The following is a 27,485-nucleotide window of genomic DNA, read 5'->3' on the forward strand; positions in this document are numbered from 1 at the left end:
ATGATAATCTCACATAACAGTTTCATTTGTCTGATACCAAGCTTTTGATGTCTTAAAGATAACATTTCAATATTTCTTTTTGCTTTCTTTCTTACCAGAGAATATTTTTTTCTTTTTTTTTAGGTGAAACTATCATATATTTATTTTTCAGAAAAAAATCTATCCTGATATGGAATATGGACTCTAGATACCCAAAACAATCTCGAAGCAAAAACAAAGCTAGAAGATGTATATTTTCTGATTTCAAACCATATAAAGCTACAATAATTGAAACAGTGTAGTACTGTTCTAAAGGCAGATATATAGACCATTGGAGTTAAATACAAGCCTAGAGCTAACTTCTTCCCTATATTGTCAAGTTATTTTTGACAAGGTTTCCACGAAGATTTGGTGGTGGAAATAATAATCTTTTAACTAAATATTGTTGAAAAATAATAATTACATGGAAAAGAATAAAATTGGACCCTTACCTAATCCCACATACAAGTATTAACTCAAACTAGATAAAAGACCTAAATATAAATCTTAAGACTATAAACTTTTAGGAGAAAATCTGGGTCATAAAACCTCACAACATTGAAATTGGCAGTGATTTCTTGGATATGATTTCAATGGCACAGGCAACAGAAGAATATACAAACTCCCTAAAAAATAAAAGAAAATATTGTATATCCAAAGACAATGTATACAGAGTTAAAAGTTACTAATAGAATTGGATAAAATATTTCCAAATGCTATATCTGAAGGTATATTAATATTCCAACTAGAAATCCTAAAAATTAACAACAATAAAGGCAAACAATACAATTTAGAGATAGGTAAAAGACTAACATAAATAATGAATCTCCACAGATAACCAATCTTAGTTGTCTGTTGGATGGAAACTCTTGTTTCTCTGGTTCTGGTGAGTGTTACCTATTTCTTCTTTGTAGTTAATCTCTTTGAGTATTTTCTCTAGCGCTGGTTTTGAAGACATAAATTCCTTCAGTTTCTGTTTGTCATGGAAGCTTCTTATTTCTCCATCTAATTTGATAGAAAGTTTTGCTGGATAGGAAATTTTTGGCTGGAAGTTGTTTTCTTTCAGAGTTTGGAATATGTTACTCCAAGCCCTTCTGGCTCTCATGACTTGGTTTGGGAAGTCTGGAGTGATTCTAATTGGTTTGCCTCTGAATGTCACTTGGCCCTTTGTTTTTGTTGCCTTTAAGATTCTCTGCTTGGCTTCCACATTGGTCATTTTGACAATTATATGGCGTGGGGATCCTCTTCTCGGATCCTGTCTAAAGGGAGTTCTATAAGTTTCCTGGATCTGTGTATCAACCTCTTGCTCTATATTTGGAAAATTTTCTGCTATTACTTCCTTGAAGAGATTGTTGATCCCTTTGGTATCACTTTCTTTTCCCTCCTCTATTCCAATTATTCTTAGGTTAGCTCTCTTAAGATGGGCCCATATTTCTTCAATGTCAGATTCCTGCTGTTGGATATCTTTTTCTAGATTAGAAACTATGCATTCATTTTTGGATTGCTCATCTTCTAAGAGCGAGATTCTGTTCTCCATGTGGTCTAATCGGTTGTTTGTGCTTTGAATTGAGGCCTTTACTTCATTAATTGCATCCTTTATCTCTTTTTGGCTCTCTCTGAGTTCTTTTCGAAGCACCTCTATTATTTCTACAGTTATTTTCCTGATTTGATCTTCTAGAAATCTCTGATTTTCTGTTTTATCAGGTTCTGATGTTGTGGGGTTGTGCACATTCATTACTTCAGTGTTATTCCTCTTTCCCATGATTTCGGAGGTTTGTGCCTTCTCTGGGTTCTTCCCTTGGGTCACTATGGCTTCACTTAAGGTGCTCTGGATCTCGAGTCTGTATTATCTCAGACCCTACTACTCCTTTACTGGGTTGTATCACAGAGTCTCTGACCCAGGGAATCGATAGAGGCTGCTTTAAACTGTGGGGGGTGCCAGGTTGCACGCTCTCCTATGGTGTGATATCTCTGCCACCACCACTCCCTCACTGGGTCAAGTCCCAGGAGGCACAATACTGGGATTTCTCCTCTGTGGCCCGCAGTTTGACTCACTGTTCTTGAGTACGTAGATGTAGCTGTACTGGACTCGGTGAATTCACTGCTGCTGCCACCGCCGGTGGCAATATGGCGCCTCTGCCACGCCCTCGGCCATGAGGCTGGCGTATTTTTTCTTCTCTGGTTTTGATTTCCACTCTGAATCCCTGCAGCGTGTGCTGAGCTCAGCCACTGGGAGCTTTAAATGCTGTCTGCGCCGAAAGATCCCGCCTGGCTGTTCCACATCGGCTCACCTCGGCTTGCTGTAGCCGTCCGCTGAGTTCGCCGCTGCCGCCGGCAGTATGGCGCTGCTGCCACGTCCTCGGGCGCGTGTGTCTCCTCTGTGGCCCTGAGCTCTGTTCTCAGTCCGCTTTCTCTCTGGAGCCTGGTGGTTTTTTTTGTTTTTCTGGTGATGGTGTTTTCTGGCTATGAAAGGCGCTCTTTTTGTGGTAATGGAGATTGGTTGTTAGCGGGACTCTTAAGCCCCGCTTTTCTCGGTCGCCATCTTCCCGGAAGTCTATTATTCTTTATTTTGAAACAAGATCTCACTAAGTTGTAGAAGGCCTCACTAAGTAGCTGAGGTGGTCCTCGAATTGCGATTCTCCTCTGTCAGCCTCCCAAATGCTGGGATTACATGCATGTGCCACCACGCCCCACTCAACCTTTTATTTTTTTTTAATTTATTTATTTTTTTTTTTTTTGCAGTACTGGGGATGGAACCCAGAGGCATTTTACATCTGAGCTACACCACTAGCCCTATTTTTTATTCTTTATTTTGAAACAGGGTCTCACTGAGTTGCAAAGGACCTCACTAAGTAATTGCTGAGGTTGTCTGTGAACCAAGATCCTTCTGTCTCAGCCTCCCGAATGCTGGGATTACAAGCGTGTGCCACCACGCCCTGCTTCCGCCTTTTAATTTTGAAACAAAATCTCACTAAGTTAAGGACCTTGCTAAATTGCTAAGACTGGCCTCAAACCTCCTGTCACAGCCTCTCAAGTACTGGGATAAGTACACTATATTAAATATGGTTTCTCAACACAGAGAAAATTTGCGTCCATTCCCTGGGACACGGGGACCATGGGCTTTGGTGAAGAGGCGCTCAGGCTGGCTTGCCTGTGTCAGCCTGGATGTGACCCTCGCTTAAGATTCAGCTTCCTCTCATCTCAGCTTCCTCCCAACATCTGTGGGAAAAGGCCAGAATTCAGCCCTGCATGGTGGTGCACGCCTGTAATCCCAGTACTTGGGCTACTTACTGAGGCCCCCACAACTTAGATCCTGTTTCAAAATAAAGAATAAGTTGGGCATGGTGGCACACACCTATTTCCAGTACTTGGGAGGCTGAGAAAGGAGGATTGTGGTTTCACAGCTAGCCTCCACTACTTAGAGAGGCCCTTCACAACTTAGACCCTGTTTCAGAATAAAGAATAAAAAAGTAGGGCTGGGAGCCGTGGTGAGACAGGAGGATCCGCATTCGCTGACAGCCTCAGCTACTTAGTGAGGCCCTTTGCAACTCAGTGAGACCCTGTTTCAAAATAAAGAATTAAAAAATAGAGATCCGGGAGTGGTGGCGCACGCTTGTAATTCCAGCGCTTGGGAGGCTGAGACAGGAGGATCGTGCAGGTTCGAAGCCAGCCTCAGCTACTTAGTGAGGCTCTCAGCAACTTAGTGAGACCCTGTTTCCAAATAAAGTATAAAATAAGTCTGGGAGTATAGCCCGGAGGTAGAAAAGCCCCTGGGTTCTACACCTAGTGCCACACACACAAAAAAAGGGCTAAGGGTGTAGCTTGGAGATAAAATGCCCCTGGGTTCCATCACCAGTACCGGGGAAAAAAGGGTGGGGGGCTGGGGTGTAGCTCAGAGGTAGAATTCCCTTGGGTTCAATCCTCAGCACCAAAAATAAATAAATAAATAAACATAAAATAGGGCTGGGGTGTAGGTCAGAGGTAGAATACTCTTGAGTTCAACCCCCAGTAACACACACACACACACACACACACACACACACACCAGTATTCAGAGGAAGAAAAAGGACTCTTCCAGAACAGACTCTGTGGCCGGGGTGTCAGCCGCGGGCCGGAGGGGTGCAGGTCCTACCTGGGTAACGTTGTTGGAGGCTCCCTTGTTGTTCGTGAGCTTTAATTTCCCAAACGACACTTCCTGGCGCATCCAGTGGGCCCCCGTGTTGGGGGAGTCGGGGTGGACATAGAGGCGGTTCCCTGTGGACAGTGAGCCAGGCCCTCGGTGAGGTGGGGCTTCACCGGCTCTATGGGGGACGTGGCAGAGTGTAGGAAGAAGGGCAGACAGGCAGGGGTCAGGTGCGGGCAGAGACTGAGCAGGGGACACGCAGGAGCAAAGTAGGAGAGACCGGCTAAAGATGGGTGGGAGGTGTGAGCCCATCCTCGGCGTCCGGGGCCCACCAGGGGGCGCTCTGGCTTGGGGACAGTGTGCCAGGCTCCCAGGGTCGCCTACCTGGCATGCTGCCCTCGGCCTTTCCACACTGCACCCACTTGCCGCTCTGATACCGCCAGTGGTGCTGATCTACCAAGACCACGTCCACAAACATCCTGTAATGGCTGGTGGGCTCCAGCCCGGCCACGGTGAAGGACAGGAACGGGAACATCCGCCTGCAAGAAGAGAGCGCCCCCAGGGTCCGTCAGCCCTGCACGCCCGCGATGCAGCAGATGCTGGGCCAAAGTTCAGCCCATTTTGAAACACAGCCATAATTAAATATAAATACATGGTGTAAACGCACAATTAAATACATCCCATTAGACACCAAGATAATCAATACTCAGAAGCCATCGCTTCCCACTGTTTGACTACGTGGTATTGTCTATGCTCTTGCGGGAATGCTGCCTGCTGGCAGCCTGAAACCAGCCAGGGTAGGAGGATTTTGGTCAAGGGAATGGGCAAATAACCTTTTTTTTTCCTGTTGCTAAGTGCTGGGGATTGACCCCACTGCCTCACACATGCCAGACAAGTGTTCTACCACTGAGCTCCACTCAGCCCAAGGACCGTGTGTGTGTGTGTGTGTGTGTGTGTGTGTGTGTGTGTAGACACATGCATGCATGCACTAAGCTTGAACTCAGGGACTTTCTACATCTGAGCTACATCCCTAGCCCTTTTTATTTTTTATTTGGAAACAAGGTCTTGCTGCGTTATTGAGTGGTGGCCTTGAACCTGCAATCCTCCTGTCTCAGCCTCCCAAGTACTAGGATTACACCACTCCTGGCTCTTTTTTTTTCTTTTTCTTCCAGTACTAAGGATGGAAGCCAGGGGCATTCTACATCTAAGCTACATCCACAGCCCTATTTTTCATTCTTTAGTTTGAAACAGGGTTTCACTAAGTCGCAGAGGGCCTCACTAAGTAACTGAGGCTAGCCACAAATTTGCGATCCTCCTGTCTGTTTCCCAAGTACTGGGATTACAAGTCTGTGCTACCACGCCTGGCTTTTTCTAAGGGCTTTTTAAAATGCTTTCCTTTCAAGCTAGGTGTGGTGGCGCACATTTGTAATCCCGGCATTTGAGAGGCTGAAACAGGAGGATCGCGGTTCGCAGCCAGCCTCAGCTACTTAATGAGGCTCTCCACAATTCAGTGAGACCCTATTTCAAAATAAAGGATTAAAAATAGGGCTGGGTGTATAACTCAAAGGTAGAATGCCCCTGGGTTTCATCCCAGTACTAAAAAAAATAAAAAATTCTTTCCTTTCAGAGGCCAGGACTAGACATTCACCTGTACACCACCAACTATTATACTTAGGTGCTTCCCAGGAGGAAGGCACAGCCTGCCCTCCACAGGCAGCTCTGAGGAGTTACTCCTGCTTCAGGATCCATCTGTCCTCTCCACTGACTCTCCCACTCTGTGTAACATGCTCCTGGCCCCAGGCCCACTCCCCAGAGGCCCTCCCACCCCATACGCCTAGGCCTGGCGTATGTAGTTGACCTGCCCCGGCCTGGGGTGTCAGAGAAGTAGCTGCCATCCTAGGTGGACAAGGACCTTCCCGTCCTTCTGAAAGAAGCCTTGGTTCCCAAGAAAAGTAGAGGACAAGCTGGGCGTGGTGGCACACGCTTGTAATCCCAGCATTCAGGAGGCTGAGACAGGAGGATCACGGTTTACAGACAGCCTCAGCCACTTAGTGAGGCCCTTTACAACTCAGTGAGACCCTGTTTCAAAATGAAGAATAAAAAATAGGGCAGGGGGTGTAGCTCTGAGGTCGAATGCCCCTGGGTTCCATCCCCAGACCCGCAAAAAAAAAAAAAAAAAAAAAAAAGGAGAGGTCATTAAGGGGTGGGAGGCTGCAGCACCCTCATCTTGCCAGAGTGAAAGATTCAAAAAGGGAAGGCCTCTCCCACCATGGCCATCTCTACCACATCCACCAACAGCACCCCTGGTCTCACCATCATTCCAACTGCTCCCTCCACTATCACAACCACATCACCTTCACAGCCAGCAGCAGCACCGATACCACCACCGCCATCACCACCCCCCCCGAAGCACCACCTCCACCATCACCATCATCACAGCCTCCACCTCCTCTTCACGCCCCCCCAGAGGCACCATCGCCACGTCACCACCTCCCCCAGCACGCAAGCAGGAAGAGCAGGGCTGTCAGAGGGCAGAGTCGGGCCTCCCGGGAAGCCTCTTCACTCCACACACCTCCTCTTCCTCCCATGACCAGTCTTCTGTGGCCTCCGACTCGGGAGACCCGGGAGAGGGAGAGGTCTGGGACCAAGGCACACTTTTGCATGGGTCCTCATCCCGTGGAGGTCCCACAGCACTGGCAGCCATGGGAAGCTTCCCAGGAGGCCACTGTCACAGTCCTGTCTTCCCTAGACTAAAAGGGGAAATATATTGGCCCCATGAAAATATGGATAATAACTCCTGTCCACCTGTCCTCAAAAATCTGCTCAGAAGCTCAAAAGATGTGAAACTCAGCTCGTCTCTCTCCCCTCCCACATCCGTGCCGCCTTCTCCCAGGCCGGGAGCTGTGGAACCTGGCTTGGCTGGGGGATCCTGAGCAAACAGAAGGGCAAAGCTCTGGCTCCAGGCACAGGGGTCCAACTGTCCATTGCTGGGGGAATCAAAGGCTTGGGATTAGGCCTCCAGCAACTGAGTTGGGGGGGAATGTTCATTTGTTTGTTCTTTCTTTCCTCAGTACTGGGGTTGAACCCAGGGTCATTCTACCACTGAACCACATCCCCCCTTATTTATTTATTTATTTATTTACTGCAGTACTAGGGATGGAACCCAGGGGCATTCTACCTCTGAGCTACACTCCCAGCCCTATTTTTTATTCTTTCTTTCTTTATTTTTTATGGTACTGGGGGGGTGGAACCCAGGGGTTTTCCTACCTCCGGGCGATACTCCCAGACCTATTTTATTTGGAAACAGGGTCTCACTAAGTTGCTGAGAGCCTCACTAAGTAGCTGAGGCTGGCTTTAAACCTCCTCCTGTCTCAGCCTCCCAAGCACTGGGATTACAAGCATGAGCCACCATGCCCCACTTATTCTTTATTTTGAAACAGGGTCTCACTGAGTTGCTAAGGGCCTCACTAAGTAGTAGCTGAGGCTGTCCTCAAACCACGATCCTCCTTGTCTCAGCCTCCCAAATGCTGGGATTATAAGCATGAGCCACCACGCCTGGGCTCTTTTTTATTTTGAAACAAGATCTCGATAAATTGCTCCGGTGGCGTGAGCTTTGATCCTTCTGTCTCCACCAAGTGGCTGGGACTATAGTGTGTGCCACTGGGCTCTGCTTTTCAACCCATTTCCCTCACCAATTCAGTCTGTGATGGGGGTGAGATAACTCACCTGCTCCTGTGCCATAACTGCTTCCCATCCATATTTAGAGGAATAAAGGAATGAAAGGGAACAGTTGGCTTTGTTGTTGTTTGTTTGTTTTGGTTTTGTTTTTGCAGTGCTGGGGCTAGAACCCAGGATCTTATGAATGCTAAGCAAGCACTGTACCACTGAGCTACACCCCAGCCCCAGAACACACTTGCACCCACCAGCTCATCAAACCCATTCTTTGAGATATAAAATGCTATTTCTCCTCCTCCTCCTCCTCCTCTTCCTCCTCCTCTTCCTCCTCTTCCTCCTCCTTCTTCTTCTGTGCTGGGGATTGAACCCAGGGGTATTCTATCTCTGAACTACACCCTCAGCCCTTTTTATTTTTATTTATTTATTTATTTATTTATTTTTGCGGGTCTGGGGATGGAACCCAGGGGCATTCTACCTCCAAGCTACATCCTCAGTCCTAATTTTTATTCTTTATTTTGAAACAGGGTCTCACTGAATTGCAAAGGGCCTCACTAAGGAGCTGAAGCTGTCCGCGAACCGCGATCCTCCTGTCTAGGCTCCTGAATGCTGCGATTACAAGTGTTCGCCACCATGCCCAGCTCCTTTTTATTTTTTAATCTGAAAACAGGGTCTCACTAAGTTCCTGAGTTGCTGAGGTGACTGCAAGCCCATGGTGATCCTCCTGTCTCAGCCTTCTAAATACTGAGATTACAGATGTGTAACACCACCTGTCTCCATTTTTCCCCCTTTAGATTTTGAAATAGGGTCTCACTAAATTTCTATGGCTGCCCTCAAACCCTCATGCTCCTGCCTCACTGTTTTTAAGTGCAAATTAAAATAACAAGGAAGGAGAATCCTGGAGTGGTGGGGCAGGACTAATCCCAGTGCTTGGGAGACTGAGAAAGCAGGATTGCAGGCTCCAGACCAGGCTCTGCAATTTAGCAAGGCTCTCAGCAATTCCCTGGGACTATTTCAAGATTTAAAAAGGATAAACCAGGCGTGGTGGCGCACGCTTGTAATCCCAGCAGTTGGGAGGTTGAGACAGGAGGATCGCGGTTCACGGACAGCCTCAGCTACTTAGCGAGGCCCTTTGCAACTCAGTGAGACCTTGTTTCAAAATAAAAAAAGAGGGCTGGAAGTATAGCTCGGAGGTAGAATGCCCCAGGGTTCCATCCCCAGTACCGCAAAAAATAAATAAATAAATAAATAAATAAATAAATAAATAAATAAAATAAATAAATTAAATGGGGGAGGGAGCTGGGCGTGGTGGCGTACACTTATAATCCCCGTGCTTGAGAGACTGAGACAGGAGGATCCCTCAGGTTCAAAGCCAGCCTCAGCTACTTAGTGAGGCTCTCAGCAACTTAGCGAGACCCTGTTTCCAAATAAAATATAAAATAGGTCTTGGAGTGTAGCCAGATGTGGAAGGCCTCTGGGTTCTATCTCCAGTACCACCAAAATAAATAAATAAATAAATAAATAAATAAATAAATAAATAAATAAATAAATGGGGGAGGAAGACTGGAAGGGGGCTTGGAGATAGGATGCCCCAGGTTTAATCTCCAGTACCAAATTAATAAATAAAATAACAAGGAAATAAATAGTTTTTGTCCGTCATGTTGACAAAATATTTAACAACTGATAGTATCTACTGCTAAAGAGTCTGTGGGAAAGTTAGTCTCCTCTGAGATGGCTGGTGGGGTGTGAACTGGTACCACTTTTTGTGTGTGTGTGTGTGTGTGGTACTGGGGATTGAACTCAGGGCACCTACCTTTTAGCTACACCTTGAGCCCTACATTTTATTCTTTATTTTGAAACAGGGTCTCACTAAGTTGCAAATAGCCTCACTAAGTAGCTAAGGCTAGTTTTGTTTTGTTTTTGCAGGTCTGGGGATGGAACCCACGGGCATTCGACCTCCGAGCTACATCCCCTGCCCTATTTTTTATTCTTTATTTTGAAACTGGGTCTCACTGAGTTGCAGAGGGCCTCACTAAGTAACTGAGGCTGTCCGCGAACGGTGATCCTCTGGTCTCAGCCTCCTGAATGCTGGGGTTACAAGCATGCGCCACCACACCCGGTTGGTACCACCTTTGAAGACAGTATTCTGGCCAAGCCTTGTATGTGCTGAAATGTACAATGTGCTTGGGCTTCAAGGCTTCTCCTCCTACCAACCTCAGAGTAACAGAATAGAAATCAGAGGGCCACTTGCAAACAGCATACAAGGAAACTGGCGGGGGGGGGAGCCGGGCGTGGTGGCGCACACTGGTAATCCCAGTGCTTGGGAGGCTGAGACAGGAGGATCGCACAGGTTCGAAGCCAGCCTCAGCTGCTTAGTGAGGCTCTCAGCAACTTAGTGAGACCCTGTTTCCAAATAAAATATAAAATAGGTCTGGGAGTATAGCCCGGAGATAGAAGGCCCCTGGCTTCCATCCCCAGTACCACACACACAAAAAAAAGCTGAATTGGGTGCAAAGTCTCGCACCTGCGGTCCCAGCTCCTTGGGAGGCTGCGATAAAGGACTGCTTAAACCCAGCAGTTTAAGGCCAGTCTGGGTGACATAGACACAATCCCTTCTCTCTAAAGGAAAGGAGGAAGAAGAGGAGAAAGAGGGGAAAAATACAAAGCTCTTATCTCCTCCCACAAAAGAAATGGACTCAATCAATCCTAATAAAAGCAGATTTAAGCCTTAATTGTATTTTTCCCCTGTGTAATGGGGATTAACTCAGTGGTACTCTACCACTGAGCTACATCCACTGACCCCCCTTTTTTTCCAGACTGAGGATGGAACCCAGGAGCATTCTATCTCCAAGCTACACCCTCAGCTCTACTTTTTATTCTATATTTTGAAACAGGGTCTCACTGAGTTGCGAAAGGCCTTACTAAGTAGCTGAGGCTGTCCACAAATTGTGATCCTCCTGCCTCAGCTTCCCGAGTGCTGAGATTACAAGCGTGCACCACCATGTCCAGCTCCCCAGCACTTCTTAAAAAATTATTATTTTATTTGGTGCTGGGATTGAACCCTGGGGCATTTTACCTATGAGCTACACTCCTAGCCTTTTTATTTTTAATTTTGAAACAGAGTCTCACTAAGTTGCTGAGACTGAATGCAAGCTCGCCATCCTACTGTCTCAGCCTCCCAAGTAACTGGGATTACAGGTATGTGCCACCATGCCTAGCCCCAGCCCTCTTTTCTTTCTTTCTTTCTTTCTTTCTTTCTTTCTTTCTTTCTTTCTTTCTTTCTTTTTGTGTGTGGTACTTGTAGGAATTAAACCCAAAGGCATTCTACATCTAGGCTATAACCTCAACCCTATTTTATTATTTTTGAAAAAGGGTCTGGCTAGATTGATGAAAGTCTTACTACTTGCTGAGGCTGACCTAAAACCTGTGATCCTCCTGTTTCAGCCTCCCATAGTACTGGGATTATAAACATCCATTACGATGTCTGGCTTATTTTTTATTTATTAATTTTTCATGGTACTGTGGATAGAACCCAGGGGTATTGGATCTCTGAACTTCACCCCCAGCCCTATATATTATTATTATTATTATTATTATTATTTTTTTTTGCGGTACTGGGGTTGGAACCCTGGGACATTCTATCTCCAGGCTACATCTCCAGCCCTATTTTTATTCTTTATTTTGAAACAGGGTCTCACTAAGTTATGAAGGGCCTCATTATGTAGCTGAGGTTGTCCTTGAACCATAGTCCTGTCTCAGCCTCCCGAATGCTGGGATTACAAGCATGCACCACCATGCCCAGCTTATTCTTTATTTCAAAACAGGATCTCACTAAGTTGCGGAGGGCCTTCCTAAGTAGCTGAGGCTATCCACAAACCTGCGGTCTTCCTGTCTCAGCCTCTCAAGTCCTGGGATTATAAACATGTGCTAACACACTCGGCTTTATTTATTTATTTACTTACCTACTTACTTACTTACTCATTTTGTGTGCATATGGTACTAGGGATTGAACCCAGAGGCATTCTACCTTCAAGCTACATCCCCAGCCCAATTTTATTCTTTATTTGGAAACAAGGTCTTGCTAAATTGATAAATTTCACTATTTGCTGAGGCTGTCCTTGAACCTGTGATCCTCCTGTCTCAGTCTCCCAAATACTGGGATTACAGGTGTTTGCCACCATGCCTGACTTTTGTGTGTGTGTGTGTGTGTGTGTGTGGTACGGAGGATTGAGCCCCAAGGCATTCTACTTCCAAGCTACACCCCCAGCCCTATTTTATACTTTATTTGGAAACAGGCTCTCACTAAATTGCAGAGAGCCTCACTAAGCAGCTGAGGCTGGCTTTGAACCTGCAATCCTCCTATCTCAGCCTCCCAAATCCTGGTATTACAGGCGTGTGCCACCACACCTGGTTTTATTTTTTATTTTAAATTAGGGTCTCTCCGGGCATGGTGGCGCATGCTTATAATCCCAGCATTCGGGAAGCGGAGACCAGAGGATCGGGGTTCGTGGACAGCCTCAGCTACTTAATGAGGAGGCCCTCTGCAACTCAGTGAGGCCCTGTTTCAAATTGAAAAGAATAAAAAATAGGGCAGGGGTGTAGCTCAGAAGTCGAATGCACCTGGGTTCCATCCCCAGACTCGCAAAATAAATAAATAAATGAGTAAATAAATAAATAAATAAATAAGGAAGGAAGGAAAGAAAGAAAGAAAGAAAGGTCTCACTAAGTTGCCCAGGCTAGCCTTGAACTTGCTAGCCTCCTTCCTAAGTGATCGGGATCACAGGTGTGCACCACTACACCCAGCTAAAAAAGTGTTTTACAAGATCTGCAAAGTTCTGGGAGTTGGGAATGTGAAGGAGGGGAAATGACAATGGCTGTGGGTCCAGCAAGGAGGTCCACAGGGGACTGAAATCATTTCGCTAACCCGGAACTTCACATACACAAATACAAATGCAAATTGAGCTACTTAACAACAGAGCTCCCCAAAGTTATCTTAATTATAATAATCAACCAATCACACCCAGAAAAGCGGGGATTACCAGCAATTTATACACACCCACACACCCACGGAGGCCCGGGCCTCTCTTCCTCTACTGAGAATGTCTACCATCAGCTCCTACATTCTTCCCAGCACATCCGTGACACGCATTCCTCGCAGAAACACTAGCACGAGTCTGCGTGCAGCACTCAGCGGGCTGCCCCAAGTCTCCACAAACACACACTCGGACACTCGCGTCTGCTCAATGGGCCCATCCGCCATTTTGTTCCCACTGAGCTGCTGTGACTATGGTCTGCACCAGGGTCACCCCATTCCGGGCCGTGGTTGTCCCTGGTCTGCACCGAGGAGGGGGTCCAGGGTGGGAGGGGGGAAGGAAGGATCCGGGAAAAGTGAGTCAGCCTGGGGTAAGAGGCTGCGGGGCTGTGGGTGGGCCTGGGGTGGAAGAATTTTTCAAAAAGAAAGAAGGCCGTGGGTGATGTGGTAGAGACTGGCAGGTGGCTGGAACCCACGGAGGGACAGTCCAGCTTGCCAAAGCAGGACAGAAAGGAAGCTGTTCTTGGAGCCCAAAGCCTGAAGCAGGCTTGGATCAGGCCCGGCTGGTAGGACTGAGTTGGCTGGTAGCGTACCTCATGTCTCCTGCCCCTGGAGCCTGATCCAAGGGCAGGCATCAAAGAAAATGGTGGGGAGCCCCATCTAACAGCGACCCCACTCTACCCAAAGAGGCCCCTTAGGGTGGACCCAGAACTGAGAACTTTTTTTTCTTTTTGGTGGTACTGGGGTTCCTGGAAGCCCTTTTACCTCTGGGCTACACTCCCAGACCTATTTTATATATTTTTTTAAAATTTGGAAACAGGGTCTCTTAAGCCAGCACGGCTGGCTTCAAACCTGCGCAATCCTCCTGTCTCCGCCTCCCAAGCACAGGGATTACAAGTGTGCGTCACCACGCCCGGCAGAACGGAGAACTTTTATAAAACACACAGGCACACACAGACATTTAGGAAACGAATCAGGAGAACTTAGCGATATTTAGGAATTTCTTTTCAGGTTTGCTAATGGCATTGCGCATATATATTTTAAGATTCATTTTCGAGCCTGGTGTGGTGGCACACACCTGTAATCCCAGTATTTGGGAGGCTGAGACAGGAGGATCACAAGTTTTCAGCCATCTCTGCCACGTAGTAAGGCCTTCTGTAATTTAGGGAGACTCTGTTTCACAATAAAAAATTAAAATAGGGTTGAGGGTGTACCTCAGAGGTAGAATACTCCTGGGTTCAATCCCTGGTACCCCAAAATAGAAAAAGAAAAAGAAAAAAAACTAAAAAGAGCTGAGGAATCGAGCGTGGTGATATACGCTTTAATCCCAATACAAGAGGATCACAGGTTCGTGGCCAGCCTCAGCAGCTCATGAGGTATTCAGCAACCTAGTGAGACTCTGTTTCCAAATAAAAATTAAAATTGGGCCGGGCGTGGTGGCGCACGCTTGTAATCCCCGCGCTTGGGAGGCTGAGACAGGAGGATCGCACAGGTTTGGAGCCAGCCTCGCTGGCTTAAGAGACCCTGTTTCCAAAAAAAAAAACACATAAAATAGGGCTAGGAGTGTAGCCCAGAGGTAGAAGGGTTCCCAGGAACCCCAGTACCACAAAAATTAAAAAAAAAAAAAGAAAAGTAAAGAAAGAGAAAAAGAAATAAAATCAGGCTGGGGTTTAGCTTGGAGGTAGAATGCCCCTGGGCTCAATCCTTAGTAACACACACACACACACACACACACACACACACACACACACACCACACCACACACACACACACACACACACACCACACACACACCACACACACACACACACCACACACACACACCACACACACACACACACACACACACACACACACACACACAGCTGGGCACAGATTATAGGAAGCATGCCTATAATCCCAATATTTGGGAGACTGAGAGGAGAGGACTGAAGATTTGAGAAAATGTAGCAAGATTCTCAATAACCTAGTGAGAACCCTCCCTCCCTCCCTCCCTCCCTCCCTCCCTTCCTTTCTTTCTTTCCTTTCTTTTTCTGGGTCTGGGGATGTCCAGGGGCATTCGACCTCCGAACTACACCCCCAGCCCTATTTTTTATTCTTTATTTTGAAACCGGGTCTCACTGAGTTGCAGAGGGCCTCACTAAGTAGCTGAGGCTGTCCGCGAACCGTGATCCTCCTGTCTCAGCCTCCCGAATGCTGGAATTACAAGCGTGCGCCACCACGCCCGGCTGAAAACCTGTTTCTAAAGGAAAAAATAAAATAGGGCTGGGGGTATGGCTCAGAGATAGACTGCCCCTCGGTTCAATTCTCAATATGAAAAAAAGATTCATTTTCATTTTCATAAGTGCACAGAGAAAGATTTAAGGGTGAAAAGATGACTAGGATTTGCTAATTACTTACTGCATTACTAATATAATTGTAGACAGGAGGAGTGGAGGATAAAGCAGGAACAAGCCAGGCACAGCGACACACATCTATAATCCCAACCACTTGGGAGGCTGAGGCAGCGGGGTTACAAATTCAAAAGCAGCCTTGTCTCAGAATTAAAATAAAATGAAATAAAAAAGGCCAGGATGTAGGTCGGTGGTAGAGTACACCTTAACCCTATTCCTGGTACCCCACACACACAAAAAAGGAAGAAAATGAAGAAACAAGATGACTGTTGAAGTTAGATGATAGAAAGATGGCAGTCTGTTATATTTTTATGTCTATTTTGAATATGGAGGATTTTGTAGGGGGACACCGAGGATTGAACCCAGGGCGTTCTACTATATTACTAACATAGTCGAGCTATATGGTAGAGCTAATATAGCTGAACTACACCCCGTGCCCTATTTTTCACTCTTTTATTTCGAAACAGGGTCTCACAAAGTTGCAGAGGGCCTCGCTAAGTCGCTGAGGCTGGCTGTGAACCCGCAATCCTCCTGTCTCAGCCTCCCAAATACTGGGAATGCAAGGGTGCCCCACCACGCCTGGTTTACAGTGGATTTTTTACAATTAAAAAACAACAACATAAGTTTACAGAAGGTCCTGGGTTCCATCCCACCACAGAAAAAAAAAAGAAAAGAAAATCAGAGTGTGGGTCGACGAGACTTGTCAAGTAAGAATGCAGGAGGGTTAGGAGAAGCCGGCGGCCACAGGACTCCATCCACACCTCGACAATCACCCTCAAGTGTGTCCCTAAACAGCCAACAGACAGGGCTCAGTCCAGCACCAGCCGCATCCCCGCAATTCTGGTTAATCTTCTGTCCACCCGTGTCTCCAGCCTGGAGGGGCAGAGGCACAGCAGAGCTGTCGAGGAGACCCCAGCCAGGCCCCCAGTGGAAAGGGCTCCTGACCACACAACAGGGCAGAGGCCGGGAGGCCCGCCGGGCCTGCTGTACTTGGGAGTGCAGGCCACTGCAGAGCCTGCACCTCAGTGTGCGCGGCTGTAGAATGGGGAGGCTGTTTGGCCTGCCCGAGACACACTGAAATAAAGGAAGTGAAACCACTCTACGTGTGGCAAGCAAGGCCTTGAGACCGCGTGGGTTAGTCTTTACCGGTGGCCATGAGGGTCTGGAGAGAGAAAGCCGGGCAGATTTCATCTGGGCTCTGCGGCCTGGCCCGGAGACAGCGCACACAGCAGGTGTGCTGCGTCACCTCTGCAGAGCCTCTTGCCATCTCTGGGCCTGGGTCCCTGCCTGTGCAGGAAGAAGGTTGGACAGCATCTTTTGGGTCCTGACCCCCAGAGAAGGACTGGGGTTGGGGGACCTGAGAGGAATCATCAGAGAGCTTTTGGGGATGAAGGCCCAGCTGTGAATGAACATGACACCTTTCCTGGGTCCATCCCAGGGAAACAGGAAGAACCCATCAACTTGAAGCCAGTAGTGGACAGCGACAGAGAGAGGCGACGCTCCAGCGATGTACAAAGTGGATGCCCACCCTGGAGCCCCACGCAGCAGTCTCCCCTCTCTGCTTCCAAGCCCCACCACTGGAGTCTGCTCTTCAAGGCTCCATCATCAAGGCCTACCAATGACAGCCTCTGCACACAGAGCGCCCCACTGGCCGGCCCCCCACTCGCACGGCCCCACTGGGAAATGGGGTGCTCACATCAGGCATAGGCAGGACCCACTCCGGGTGTTGCTTACTAAACAAATACCACACCAGCTGCAGGTTTCTCTTTCTTTCCTCAAGCGGGAGATTCTATTCTATCCGGAAGCAGCATCCTCAGCCCCAAATCCTATAGCTCATGCCCTGGGCTTAGGGGACCCAGAGCCACGGAGCCAAGTAGCTCCCCTTCCAACTCCCCCCGGGATGGATCGGCGAATAACTGGGCAAGGGAGTGGGCAAGTTTTCAGGAACCAGCCCCAAAAGGTGCAGAATGGAGCTACCCACCAGCTTAGACCCTGGGTGAGCTTCACCTGCTCAGGCCTGAAGGGATCTGTGCCTTCCCCCAAGCTTCATTACCCCCCCCCCACACACACACACACACACACACACACACACACACACACACACACACACACACACGACATATGATCTCAAAGTAAGACCGGAAAGGAAACTTGGCGACTGCTTCTCCATGTCATCAAATCCCAGCCTACACTACCCCCCACACACACACACCCCAAAGCCGTCCCGGAGCACAGCGGCAGCAGAGTAAGGGGAAGGGGGCACCGCAGGCCCGGGAGAGAGGGGGCGGCGGGGCGCGGCCCCCAGTGCTCCAGTTTCCCAAACAGAGGGGCCAGGAGGAGCCCCGGCTGGTCAGCCCCAGGGCGCGGGGTCCCGCGGCGCCGGCCACCGGCCTGGGCGGAGACCCCGGCCCAGACCACCCGCCCGCGCGCTGCTTTTTGAACTCTCCGCAGGCAGCGGGTGTCGCACCCCGGGGCGCAGGCGACCCTCCCCATCCCCCGCCTCCCCAGGCTTGAGCCCACCGGGGAGGGGCGGAGCCGGCGCCCAGGTCTGGCCAGGGGAGGGGGGAGCCCGCGGGCGGCGCTCACCGGCCCTGCTTGGTGATGATCATCTCCGTCTGGTGCTGGCTGAACTTGGACCACAACAGGTGGTTGTTGAGCGCCACGCGCAGCTTGCCCGACACCTCGAGCCCGGCGGGCAGCGCGTAGTCCTGCAGCGCGGCGCGGGGGTCCGGGGCGTAGCCGTCGGGGGCGGCGTAGCCGTCGGGGGGCGCGGGCGGCGCGAAGGGCTCGGGCGCCCCCGGGAAGCCGGGCGCCGGCGGCCGCGCCGGGTAGGCGTAGGCGCCGAGGAAGCGGCCGGGCGGGGCGGGCACCAGGGCGCCCCCGGCGTACGGCGCCCCCGGGCCGCCCCCGCGACGGTCGGCCGCGTCCTGCGCGCCCGGCTCGGGGTAGAGGTAGCGGAGCTGCGGGTCGGCGCCCGGCGCCCGGCCCTCGGCCCCCGCCGGCAGCAGCTCGGTGCCCGTCAGCATGTCTCCGCAGCCCGGCTCCACGATGCCATCCGGGGCGCTGGGCGCCTTCCCGCCGCCGTCGAGGGCCCAGCTCTCCGCGCGGGGGCGGGCGAGGGTCTCGGGGCGGGGCCGGGGCGGGGCCGGGCGGGGGCCTCCCGAGCCTGAGCCCGGGCTGGGGCTGCGGCTCCGGCTCCCCCTCCAGCGGGCCGCTGTCACCAGCGTCGCGGCGGCCTCGCTGGGGCTTTATGAAGCGCTCCCCCCACCCTGCCGCTCGGCCCCGCCCCGCCTCGCCCCGCCCCCTCGTGGCTAATACTCGGGCGAAGTCTCCTCCGCTGTTGGCTGTTGGCGAGGACGGCAAGGCCCCCCACGGGGTGCCCGCGCCCTGGAGTTCGTGCTTAAAGAACTTGCCCTCTGGGAGCGTCAACCCGGACACCTGAACCGCCCCTCCCGCGTTTCTCCCCTCTGGACCCACGCGCAAATGCCACCCATCCTCTTAGGCTGAGCTCAAAGGTCTTCTCCTACAGGAAGCCTTCGGTGATGGCCCAGATGGGCCTGGCAGGCTCTGAGAGGCTGCAACCATCTATAAGCAACAGATATTTGCTTGTGGCCAGGCTTTGTGCTAAGAAACTTCGCATGAAACGTTTTCCCCCCTTTCTCCCAGCCAGAGGCCCATGCGGGCTGTCTGTGTATCTTGTACTTCCAGCCCTGGAGTGGGACAGAAACCTGGTACCAGGTCAGCAGGTTCCTTAAGGGAGGTTGAACACCTTGGGGGCTTACAAGACCTGACCCAGGGCTGGCTGGGCTGGGCCACAAAAGCTCTCACACATGGCAGTGCAGCCTGCACTCTGAAGGTGGCTTTGGCTACCAGTGCTCAGCAGCCCAGGACTGGCTCTGTCTAGGACAGGTGCGTGTGACCTGAGCAAGTCACTTTCTTTGGCTGAAAGTCAGCCTTCCAGGCCTCCTCGGCGGACTGGGGAAAATAAAGCACATCTCTTTTCTGGGGTGGAGGCCGTGAGACTTACACAAGCCCGTGTCAGTGTGTAGCGCTTTCCTATCTATCAGAGCGGGATGGAAAGCTTCTTCAAAGAGATTCGGAGCTGGCAGACAGGAAGGAAGCCCAGCGCATGCTTGCTCTGGGGGCCGCTTCGGCCGATGGCTACGGAGCCCCATTATTCCTCGATTTTCCTTTCCTGATAATATAGTCATACTTTTTTTATGAAAAGTATCTTCCCTCTCCCAACTGAAAATAGCACCAATGGGGGTTTCCCTGTGTAAAAAGGTAAAACATAGAAACTCTAAGCAGTATAGAAAGCAAAAGCAAGGCTGTATAAGTCACCCCAAACTCCACTCCCCAAAGGCAAACAGGCTCAACATTTCGGCGACCACCCCTCTAGATTTCACTCCTATACAAACACACTCTGCCTCTGTCTTTTACACACACACACACACACACACACACACACACACACAAACACATGATTTTCTATAAACACCACACATGCACTTTAGAATTTCGTTCACTCCTTGCGATGTCACGGAATCCTTTTTTGTGTCATTATATAAAGCTTTACATTTTAAAGATTGCTTTGAAAAATATTTTAACACACTTTTATCATGTTAAAAGTTAACTTCTGTCCCCCCATCCCTCCCTCCCCAGTTCTCCCCGGGGGGCTGGCCCCATCTTTACATTTCTGTCCCGGCCCAACAGGGCTTCACCCTTAGGGGCCCACAGGGACTCTCTACTCCCAACTAGAGCTGAACCAAGAGGCAGCCTGGCAGGTGAAGGTGACGTGGGGATCCCAGGAGGCTGCCATGACCCAAGGAGGGTGGGGAGAGAGAACCTGCACATCCCTGGAGGACAGCACAGAAACCCAGGCCTGGCCTCGCCCCAGCCCTTCATCCTCATTTCCCCATGCCCCGAGGAAGGCAGAAATTTCTGCCTGCCGCTCAGGGGGGGCACCCCTGCTTGAAAGAGGGTGACCTTGGGACCCTGAGCTACTGTTTGTGAAGCATCAGGGATGTCCATAGACTCACCTGAATGATTCCCAGGAGACATGAGACTGTTGAAAGCTGTTATCTCTTGGAGGGGGAGGACATTTTTGCTAAGTGGTTGGCTAGTTGCGCTCGCTCCCGCTCCATCTCTCCCCCCCCTCTCTCTTTCTCCCCCTCCTCTTTTCCATGCTAATCCTCATGTCAAGTGAACCATCTCCCTCTTCTGAACAGGATGAGCCCAACTCCCACCCAGCGTTGCAGAGCAGGAAGGAATATGAATCTCAAATCAGGGGGCCCTGCAGACCCATCCTTAGAGGAAGGCAGGGGGCTGGGAGTGGTCTCCCTGTAATCTGATGGGCTGTCAGAGGGTCTTACAGCCTGGCTCATCAAACCCCAGATTCCTCATCTCCCTCCCTCCAACTTCTTTTACCCAAAAAAGAAAGTGCTTGTGAAAAGCGGGGGCCGAGTGGCCCTGGTGTCACGGCGCCAGTCCCGCCCCTCTGCCAACTTAGGTGAGAAGAGGAGCCCTAACAGTGACACCTCCTCTTCCTGCCACCTCACCCCCTTCCCAGGCCCTGCGGCTGGAGAAGTGGGAAGAGAGGAGGGGAAGGAGCTGAGGCCCCCTGGGATCCCCTCTTAGAGCTCAGTGTGCCCGCCCCTCCCAGCCCTCTCCGCACCCCACACTGAACATCTATGGGGCTCGCCCTTGGGGTGGGAGCGAAGAAACACAGGTGGGTGCCTGGGATGGGAGAGGCAGTCTCCAGCCAGTATCAGATTTTATGAGACAGGCAGGCTTGCAAACATGGGAAACAGAATGACTTGCCAAAGCCCCGCACCCCAATGGGGGCACAGCTGGAGCCTGGAGCCTGGTCTCTGGACTCCCAGGGCAGTGCTCTTCTCACAAGACTGAGGGGGGAATTGTTATCATGAATGAGAACTCAGGTGGTCCTGTCAAAAAAGGTTTGGAAAACAAAAAAGAAAATCTACCCCCTACACACATACACCCGCACTGTTTCTCCTCTGCAAGTGTTTCAAACTGCCTTTAAAAAATAATAATAATAATGTCTCGCTAAGTTGCTGAGGCTGGCCTTGATACAGTGATCCTCCTGTCGCAGCCTCCCAAGTACAAAACTTCCTTTGAACAAGTTGCTTCCTATCAAGACTCAAAAAATGAAGACAGGCATGGTGGCGCACGCTTGTAATCCCCGCGCTTGGGAAGCAGAGACAGGAGGATCGCGCAGGTTCGAAGCCAGCCGCGCTGGCTTAGGAGACCCTGTTTCTAAATTTAAAAAAAATTTTATATATATTCTGGGAGTGTAGCTCAGAGGTAGAAGGTTTCCAGGAACCCCAGTACCACCCCCCAGCGCTCCCTTGAGGTCACACAGCCCTGCTCTGCCTCTGGGCCACACACTGTGTTGGGGAAGCTGTTAGGATGTGGATTTCTGGAAATCGCCTCTACAGAGTCTGGTTCCGGCCCTGCAGGGCTCCATGCTCTGCATATTTAAGTACCCCAGGTGGTGCTGGGCATGGAGGGTCCTGCATCCCACTCTCAGTCTCCCCACCTCCAAGTCAGGTCCCATCTGTGAGCCTGGGGATGCAGGCGCCCCAAGGCATGGGGAGGATGGTGAGGGCCTTAAAGGGCAGGACGGGCCCTTGGATTTCCTTGATAATGCCTTAGGACCAGATGACCCCTCCCCTAGAATCCAACAGGCAGCCGCCGGCGCCTCTCCTGGAGCCTGTGTGCCGGGATGGGCTCATACTCAGGGAAGGCTGAGAGGCAGGTACAGGGGTTTGGGGAGGGGGCAGCTTTTGATGGAAACTCAGAGCCCAGGGTGCCAGGCCCAGGATTTCTGGGCTCCAGCCCGTGGGCACAGCCTTGGAGTCTGAAAGCAGGAGAGAGGGGGCAGTAGAGGGTGAGGCCGCAAGGAAGGGCACAGAGGAGAGATTGAGACCAAGGGACAGGAACGGCAAAGCCAGGACCCAGAACGTGACTTAGAAGAGTCTCAGGCCAGCAAGGGGACTGGGAGGAAAGAAAAAAGAGACACAGGCCCCCAAGAGGGAGGGCCACAGAGGTGGTGAGATTTCAGGATTCAGAACCCCGGGAAGCCAGGCGTGGTGGCGCAGGCTTGTAACCCCAGTACTTGGGAGGCTGAGACAGGAGGATAGCAGGTTTGAGGCCAGTGTCAGCTACTTAGGCCCTTCGCAACTCAGTGAGACCCTGTTTCAAAATAAAGAGTTAATTGCCAGGCGTGGTGGCTCACGCTTCTATCCCAGCATTTGGGAGGCTGAGACAGGAGGATCACGGTTCACAGACAGCCTCAGCTACTTAGTGCGGCCCTTTGCAACTCAGTGAGACCCTGTTTCAAAATAAACAATAAAAAATAGGGCTGAGGATATAGCTCTAAGGTAGAATGCCCCTGGGATCCATCCACAGTACTGCAAAATAAATAAATAAATAGTTCAAAATCAGGTTGGGGTGTAGCTCAAAGGTAGAATGCCCCTGAGTTCAATCCTCAGTATTAAAAAAAAAAAAATGAGGCCGGGCGTGGTGGCGCACGCTTGTAATCCCCGCGCTTGGGAGGCTGAGACAGGAGGATCGCACAAGTTCGAAGCCAGCCTCAGCTACTTAGTGAGGCTCTCAGAAACTTAGTGAGACCCTGTTTCCAAATAAAATATAAAAAGGTCTGGGAGTATAGCCCGGAGGTAGAAAGCCTCTGGGTTCCACCCCCAGTACCACCAAAAAAAAAAAAAAAAAAAAAGAACTTCAGGGAAATGGGACACTGGGTGGACTTTGTTGGGTGACTGGGTCGGGACCTCAACTCCAACCCCCATTGGCTATGTGATCTAGTGGAGTGTCTCAACCTCTCTGATTTCCTTCTCAGTTAGTGGAGTTAACTGACCTTCTGCCAGGGCTAACTAGGTCTGGAAGTCCTGAGGGCCTCTGTCCCCAGGCAGGGCTGGAGCAGAGGCACAGGCGCAGGCATGCTTAACTCTTCCTTTCCTCTGCACTCAGCTACCTGCGGCTTCCCTTTCCTCCCTCTGCCTGGGGGCTCATCCACAAAGGTACCTGAACTCCAGCTCCAGCCTCCACTCAGGGCATCAGGCTGGAAAAGATGCCCTCTGCTCAGAAGCCCCCATCTCAGACAGGGGCCAGCCTCCAGATGCCACATGCCATTCCCGGAACTCTCAGATGCTGAGGGCTGAAAAAAAACCCCAACCCTGGGAACTCAGGATCACACATAAAGTAAGATTCATTCGACTCTGCCCGAAGAAAGAGCTCCCAGCAAGGTGACCCAGGGCCACAGATCTCCAGCCTCTCAGCCCACTTGCCCTTCGAGTGTGGGATCTCAAGCCTGGGCGCACACACCATCACCCATGTGCCTGCACATACCACACGCAGAGATATCCCTGGGATTCCATCTTGTACCCCCACTCCCAGCTGCCGCCCCACATCCAGCCCCCCAGGGCTCCTTGGGCATCTGACTCTGCCCATCCTCCAGTCCCAAACTCCTCTCCCCTTCGGCCCAGACTGCCAGTCCCTCAGAGGGCAGGGCCGGAACCATCAGCTTAACAGCCAAGGGGGAGGGAGTGACCGGCACCTGTAGGCCCCCACCCCCACCCCAGTGACAGCTGCAGCGGTCCTGAGGCCCCAGCACCAGGTGGTCAGTGTGAACCCAGAATGGAGAGCCCAAGGTCAAGGGCCGCAGGCACTTATCCCCAGGCCCGGCCACCCCTTGCCACCTCCAACACCCCTCAAGCCAGGCATCCCTTACCCTCTGGCCTAGACTGCACCTGGGTCCTCTTTCAATTCTTCAACAGGGGCACCCCAGAGGGGCATGAAGATGGGGGGCAACTCTCATCAATGGTCCTGTGGGGTATGGACAGGCAAGCCTGAGCCTCAAGGAGGCCCTGGGGAAAGGCTGTGCCCCCCTCCTGGGGAATCTCAGCAGACAGTCCCTTAATCTCAGGCAGGAAGCAGGCTCTGGTTACCAGGGGGGGGGATACCCAGGGCTTTGGGTAAAGGGAGCTGAGGAGGAGGGGAGAGGAGCAGGGAGGACAGGACAGAGGGCTTAACCCCTGCAAGGCCAGGCTCCTCCCTGCGCCCCATCCTGGGACCTCGGCATGACTTCCTGGCACAGGCAGGTTCTGCCAGGCCAGGCCCCCTTTGTAAGCCGCCTCCCAGGCCCCAGCCAGCCCCTTCCCTCTCAGGACTCCCTGGTCTGCGCCTCTCTGCCGCTTGTCTTGAGTCTGCGTCTCTGAGCCCTGTGTTTTGTCTGCCTCTTCACACCCTCTCTGCAGCGAGGCTCCATACCTGTCTCCCTGTCTCTGGACCTGCCACGTGTTTGTGTCTGTCTGTCTGTATCTCCCTGTCTCTATCAGTGTCTTGAGGTCTGTCTAGTCCTTAGTGTGTCTGTCTGGGATTGGCCCCCATCTCTAGGCTGTCTCTGGCCTCGGGCCCTTTAGCTTGTCCTTCTGGTCAACACTGCAGGGTGGGGGCGAGATGGGGCAGAGGAAGGGCTTGCCCAGGGGTGGGTGCAAGAGGGAAGGAAGGGGGGACAGCGCGTGCACAGTGAAGACATGTTCCTTGGGGTGCCTGGAGCCCCAGGGGTACGCACAGCACAGTTGGGGTAGGGGCAGAATCACAGACTCCAACGCTAGAATGGGGACAACCCAGGAGCAGATGGAAAGACGGTCAGGGAGCGCCGGGTCCTGATCCTGGCCCCACGGGCCTTGCGGGTGATCTTAGGTTTCTGCTTTGTAACACAGTTGGCAGAGCAGAGACTTCCTGCAGGAGAATTCCCTAGAATTCTGTGAGGGAGCCAAGGTGACAATGATATCCCTAAGCTCAGGGAAGGAGGCTGATGTCCTTTCCTGTCCCTTAAGCAGACATCCCCAAATTTCTAGTCTAGACTGACAGCCTCTGTGCCTGCGATTCAGCACCACTAGGGGCAGGACAGAGGGAAGAACGGAGGTTAGACAGCAGGAAGGACTTCCTGCCACCAATAGGAGGATGAGGAGGCCCAGCTTCTCCTCACAGCCCAAGGCCTCCAGGGCCCCTCGCTGGGCCGGGCAGAGGGGCAGGGTGGGGGCGCTCGGCAGCTGGGTAATTAGCCATCGCTGTCGGGCCCTGAGGGGAGGGGCTGCTGGACTGAGAAACCAACGCAAAGTGACAGGGTGGTTTTGACACGCGGTAGAGCTGACGGGCCCAGGGGGCCAGGGCTTTGGTTTGGGGGTAAATCCTATCAAATGATTAAAAAATAGGTCAGAGGGAAGAAGCCACAGCCGGCACGGGGTCTGTGGTGAGAACGCCACGCCGCTGTGTCTGCGGGCCGCGGGCCTCCCGGGGTGGGGGCGAGGAGCGCTGGCAGGGCGGGCAGCTGGGAGCAGAGGCTGCGGCCCACAGCTGGGAGGAGGAGGCTGCGGCCCACAGCTGGTTCTCTGCTTCCCATCCCTGTCTGGCGGGGATACTTTGGAATTCTACCTGCCGTCCATCTCTGACCATCTTCCTCCTCCCTGTCCACCCCACAGCACGCGTACTAATTCTCTTTCGGCAACAGAGACTACTGCCCCATCTGGAGGCCCTTCTTACGGTCTGGCCTCAGGTTCCCTTGCTGCCAAGGCAGCCTGCAGACCCACCCTGCGATCCTGCCCCATCTAACTGCCCCTGCTTCCCTCTGTCATCTGCAAGCTTCCTGCTTGGGGTCCATGCTGGCCCTCCAGCTTGTTCTCAGAAAACTTCCTTTTCCCACCTTCTCAACGCCTCCCACGAAACATGACAACCGGGGCCTGGGAAGGGCACAGTGAAGACGGAGGTGCCCAGACAGGTTGATGATCTTTGAGGCTTCACAGGTAGGGGCTAAGTGCCTGGTCTGTACAGCAGTCTGACATGCAGGGTAACAAGGAGCTTCCCAATGACTTAAGGCACCGCGTTGGCTCAGTGGTCTTTCTACATCCTCTCGCCCTGCAGCGCGGCCCCTCTCCTCTTCTGAGGTCACTGGGCCTCACAGAGACTAGCACCTGCCCTCAGGGAGCACAGGGAGGCCTGGATGCACGCTCCACCTCGCTCCTCGCGAGTCCCAGGCACGGGGCACGGGCAGCACCGTCTCCAGCTGAGTGGGCACCGGGGTCCCAGCCACCGCCGTGCAGGGCACCCAAGGCCACACTGGAGTGAAGACGGATTGGCTAGGGCTGACCTTGAGTTTAACCCCACTTACCACCCCAGACACAGATCCGCTCTGACACGCAAGTCTGAGATTTCCCCGGGAGCCTGGTGTCTGCGCTCTCCCCCGTCGGCTCCCAGCAAGTGTCACAAAACGTCCTGTCCACCTCCTTCCACCAGAGCCATGGGCAGCTGGCAGTCCACCGGGGCCCAAGACGGCCCCTGGACCCACGTCTCTGGCCACAGGGCCATGAAGCTGGTACGGCTGCTCCCTCTCCAGCCCCCTCCATTTCCTCCCAGTCACTGGCACCAGGACCTGACACGTGGGGTGGGGGTGCGTGTGATGGTTACGGTCCGGCAAGTCCTCAGCAACTGGCCCAGTATCTGAGAGTTGAGATTTGGGCCATCTCCTTGGCTTACACACACACACACACTCACATGCTGACCTAGCTGGACTCACCACCCAGGCTTGGACACCCACTAACCTGGACACATGGCCACATGGCTGCACTTCTTCACCTCGGGGGGTCTGAAACTGGGAAGCCGAGCTCTCAGTTGGTCAGGCTGACTCCTGGCCAGTGCTGCTGCGGGCACACGGTGAGGAGGCGGGAGAGCGTCTCCAGGCGTTGCGCACCCTTGGTGCTGTCGGACCTCACGGCTGGGCAAGCTCGGTTGGGCAGGGACCCTGTCCCCACTTTACAGACGAGGACACTGAGGTCTCGAGGAGTTATCTTATCAGAGACACCCAGCTGGTGACAGGATGATGAGCCCTGGGCTGGAGCAGGGACCCTCATCAGTGTGAAGAGGACATTATTGCTATTGCCATCTTATTTGTGTGTGTGTGTGTGTGTGTGTGTGTGTGTGTGTGTGTGTGTGTGTTGGGGGGGTACTGAGGATTGAGCTCCAGGAGTGTTCTGCCTCTGCACTACACCCGCAGCCCTGTTTTATTCTTATTTGGAAACAGGGTCTCACTAAGTTGCGAAGGCTGGCCTCAAACCTTTGATCCTCCTGTCTCAGCATCCCAAGTACTGGGATTACAGATATGTGCCGCCACGCCCAGCTTATTGCGCCTCTCATTCTACAATGAGAC

At 51.9% G+C, this 27,485-nt stretch overlaps 1 protein-coding gene across 1 annotated transcript in view; it reads right to left on the reverse strand.

Moving 5' to 3' along the window:
• The window catches only part of TBX21 (T-box transcription factor 21), a gene marked incomplete at both ends in the record, with an annotated part of 29,019 nt that extends 2,121 nt beyond the window's left edge, over positions 1 to 26,898 (reverse strand). Inside the window, 11 exons of the mRNA XM_080714047.1 lie at positions 4,151 to 4,272; positions 4,526 to 4,680; positions 17,825 to 18,404; positions 18,460 to 18,654; positions 21,996 to 22,118; positions 23,687 to 23,801; positions 25,237 to 25,363; positions 26,296 to 26,398; positions 26,451 to 26,565; positions 26,628 to 26,711; positions 26,881 to 26,898. Of these exons, the coding sequence (XP_080570173.1) occupies positions 4,151 to 4,272; positions 4,526 to 4,680; positions 17,825 to 18,404; positions 18,460 to 18,654; positions 21,996 to 22,118; positions 23,687 to 23,801; positions 25,237 to 25,363; positions 26,296 to 26,398; positions 26,451 to 26,565; positions 26,628 to 26,711; positions 26,881 to 26,898 (1,737 nt within the window). The remainder of the gene's footprint in view (positions 1 to 4,150; positions 4,273 to 4,525; positions 4,681 to 17,824; positions 18,405 to 18,459; positions 18,655 to 21,995; positions 22,119 to 23,686; positions 23,802 to 25,236; positions 25,364 to 26,295; positions 26,399 to 26,450; positions 26,566 to 26,627; positions 26,712 to 26,880) is intronic.
• Positions 26,899 to 27,485: the final 587 nt, after the last annotated feature.

The sequence above is a fragment of the Muscardinus avellanarius genome, assembly GCF_963383645.1.
Source record: "Muscardinus avellanarius genome assembly, chromosome: 16".
NCBI lineage: Eukaryota > Metazoa > Chordata > Mammalia > Rodentia > Gliridae > Muscardinus > Muscardinus avellanarius.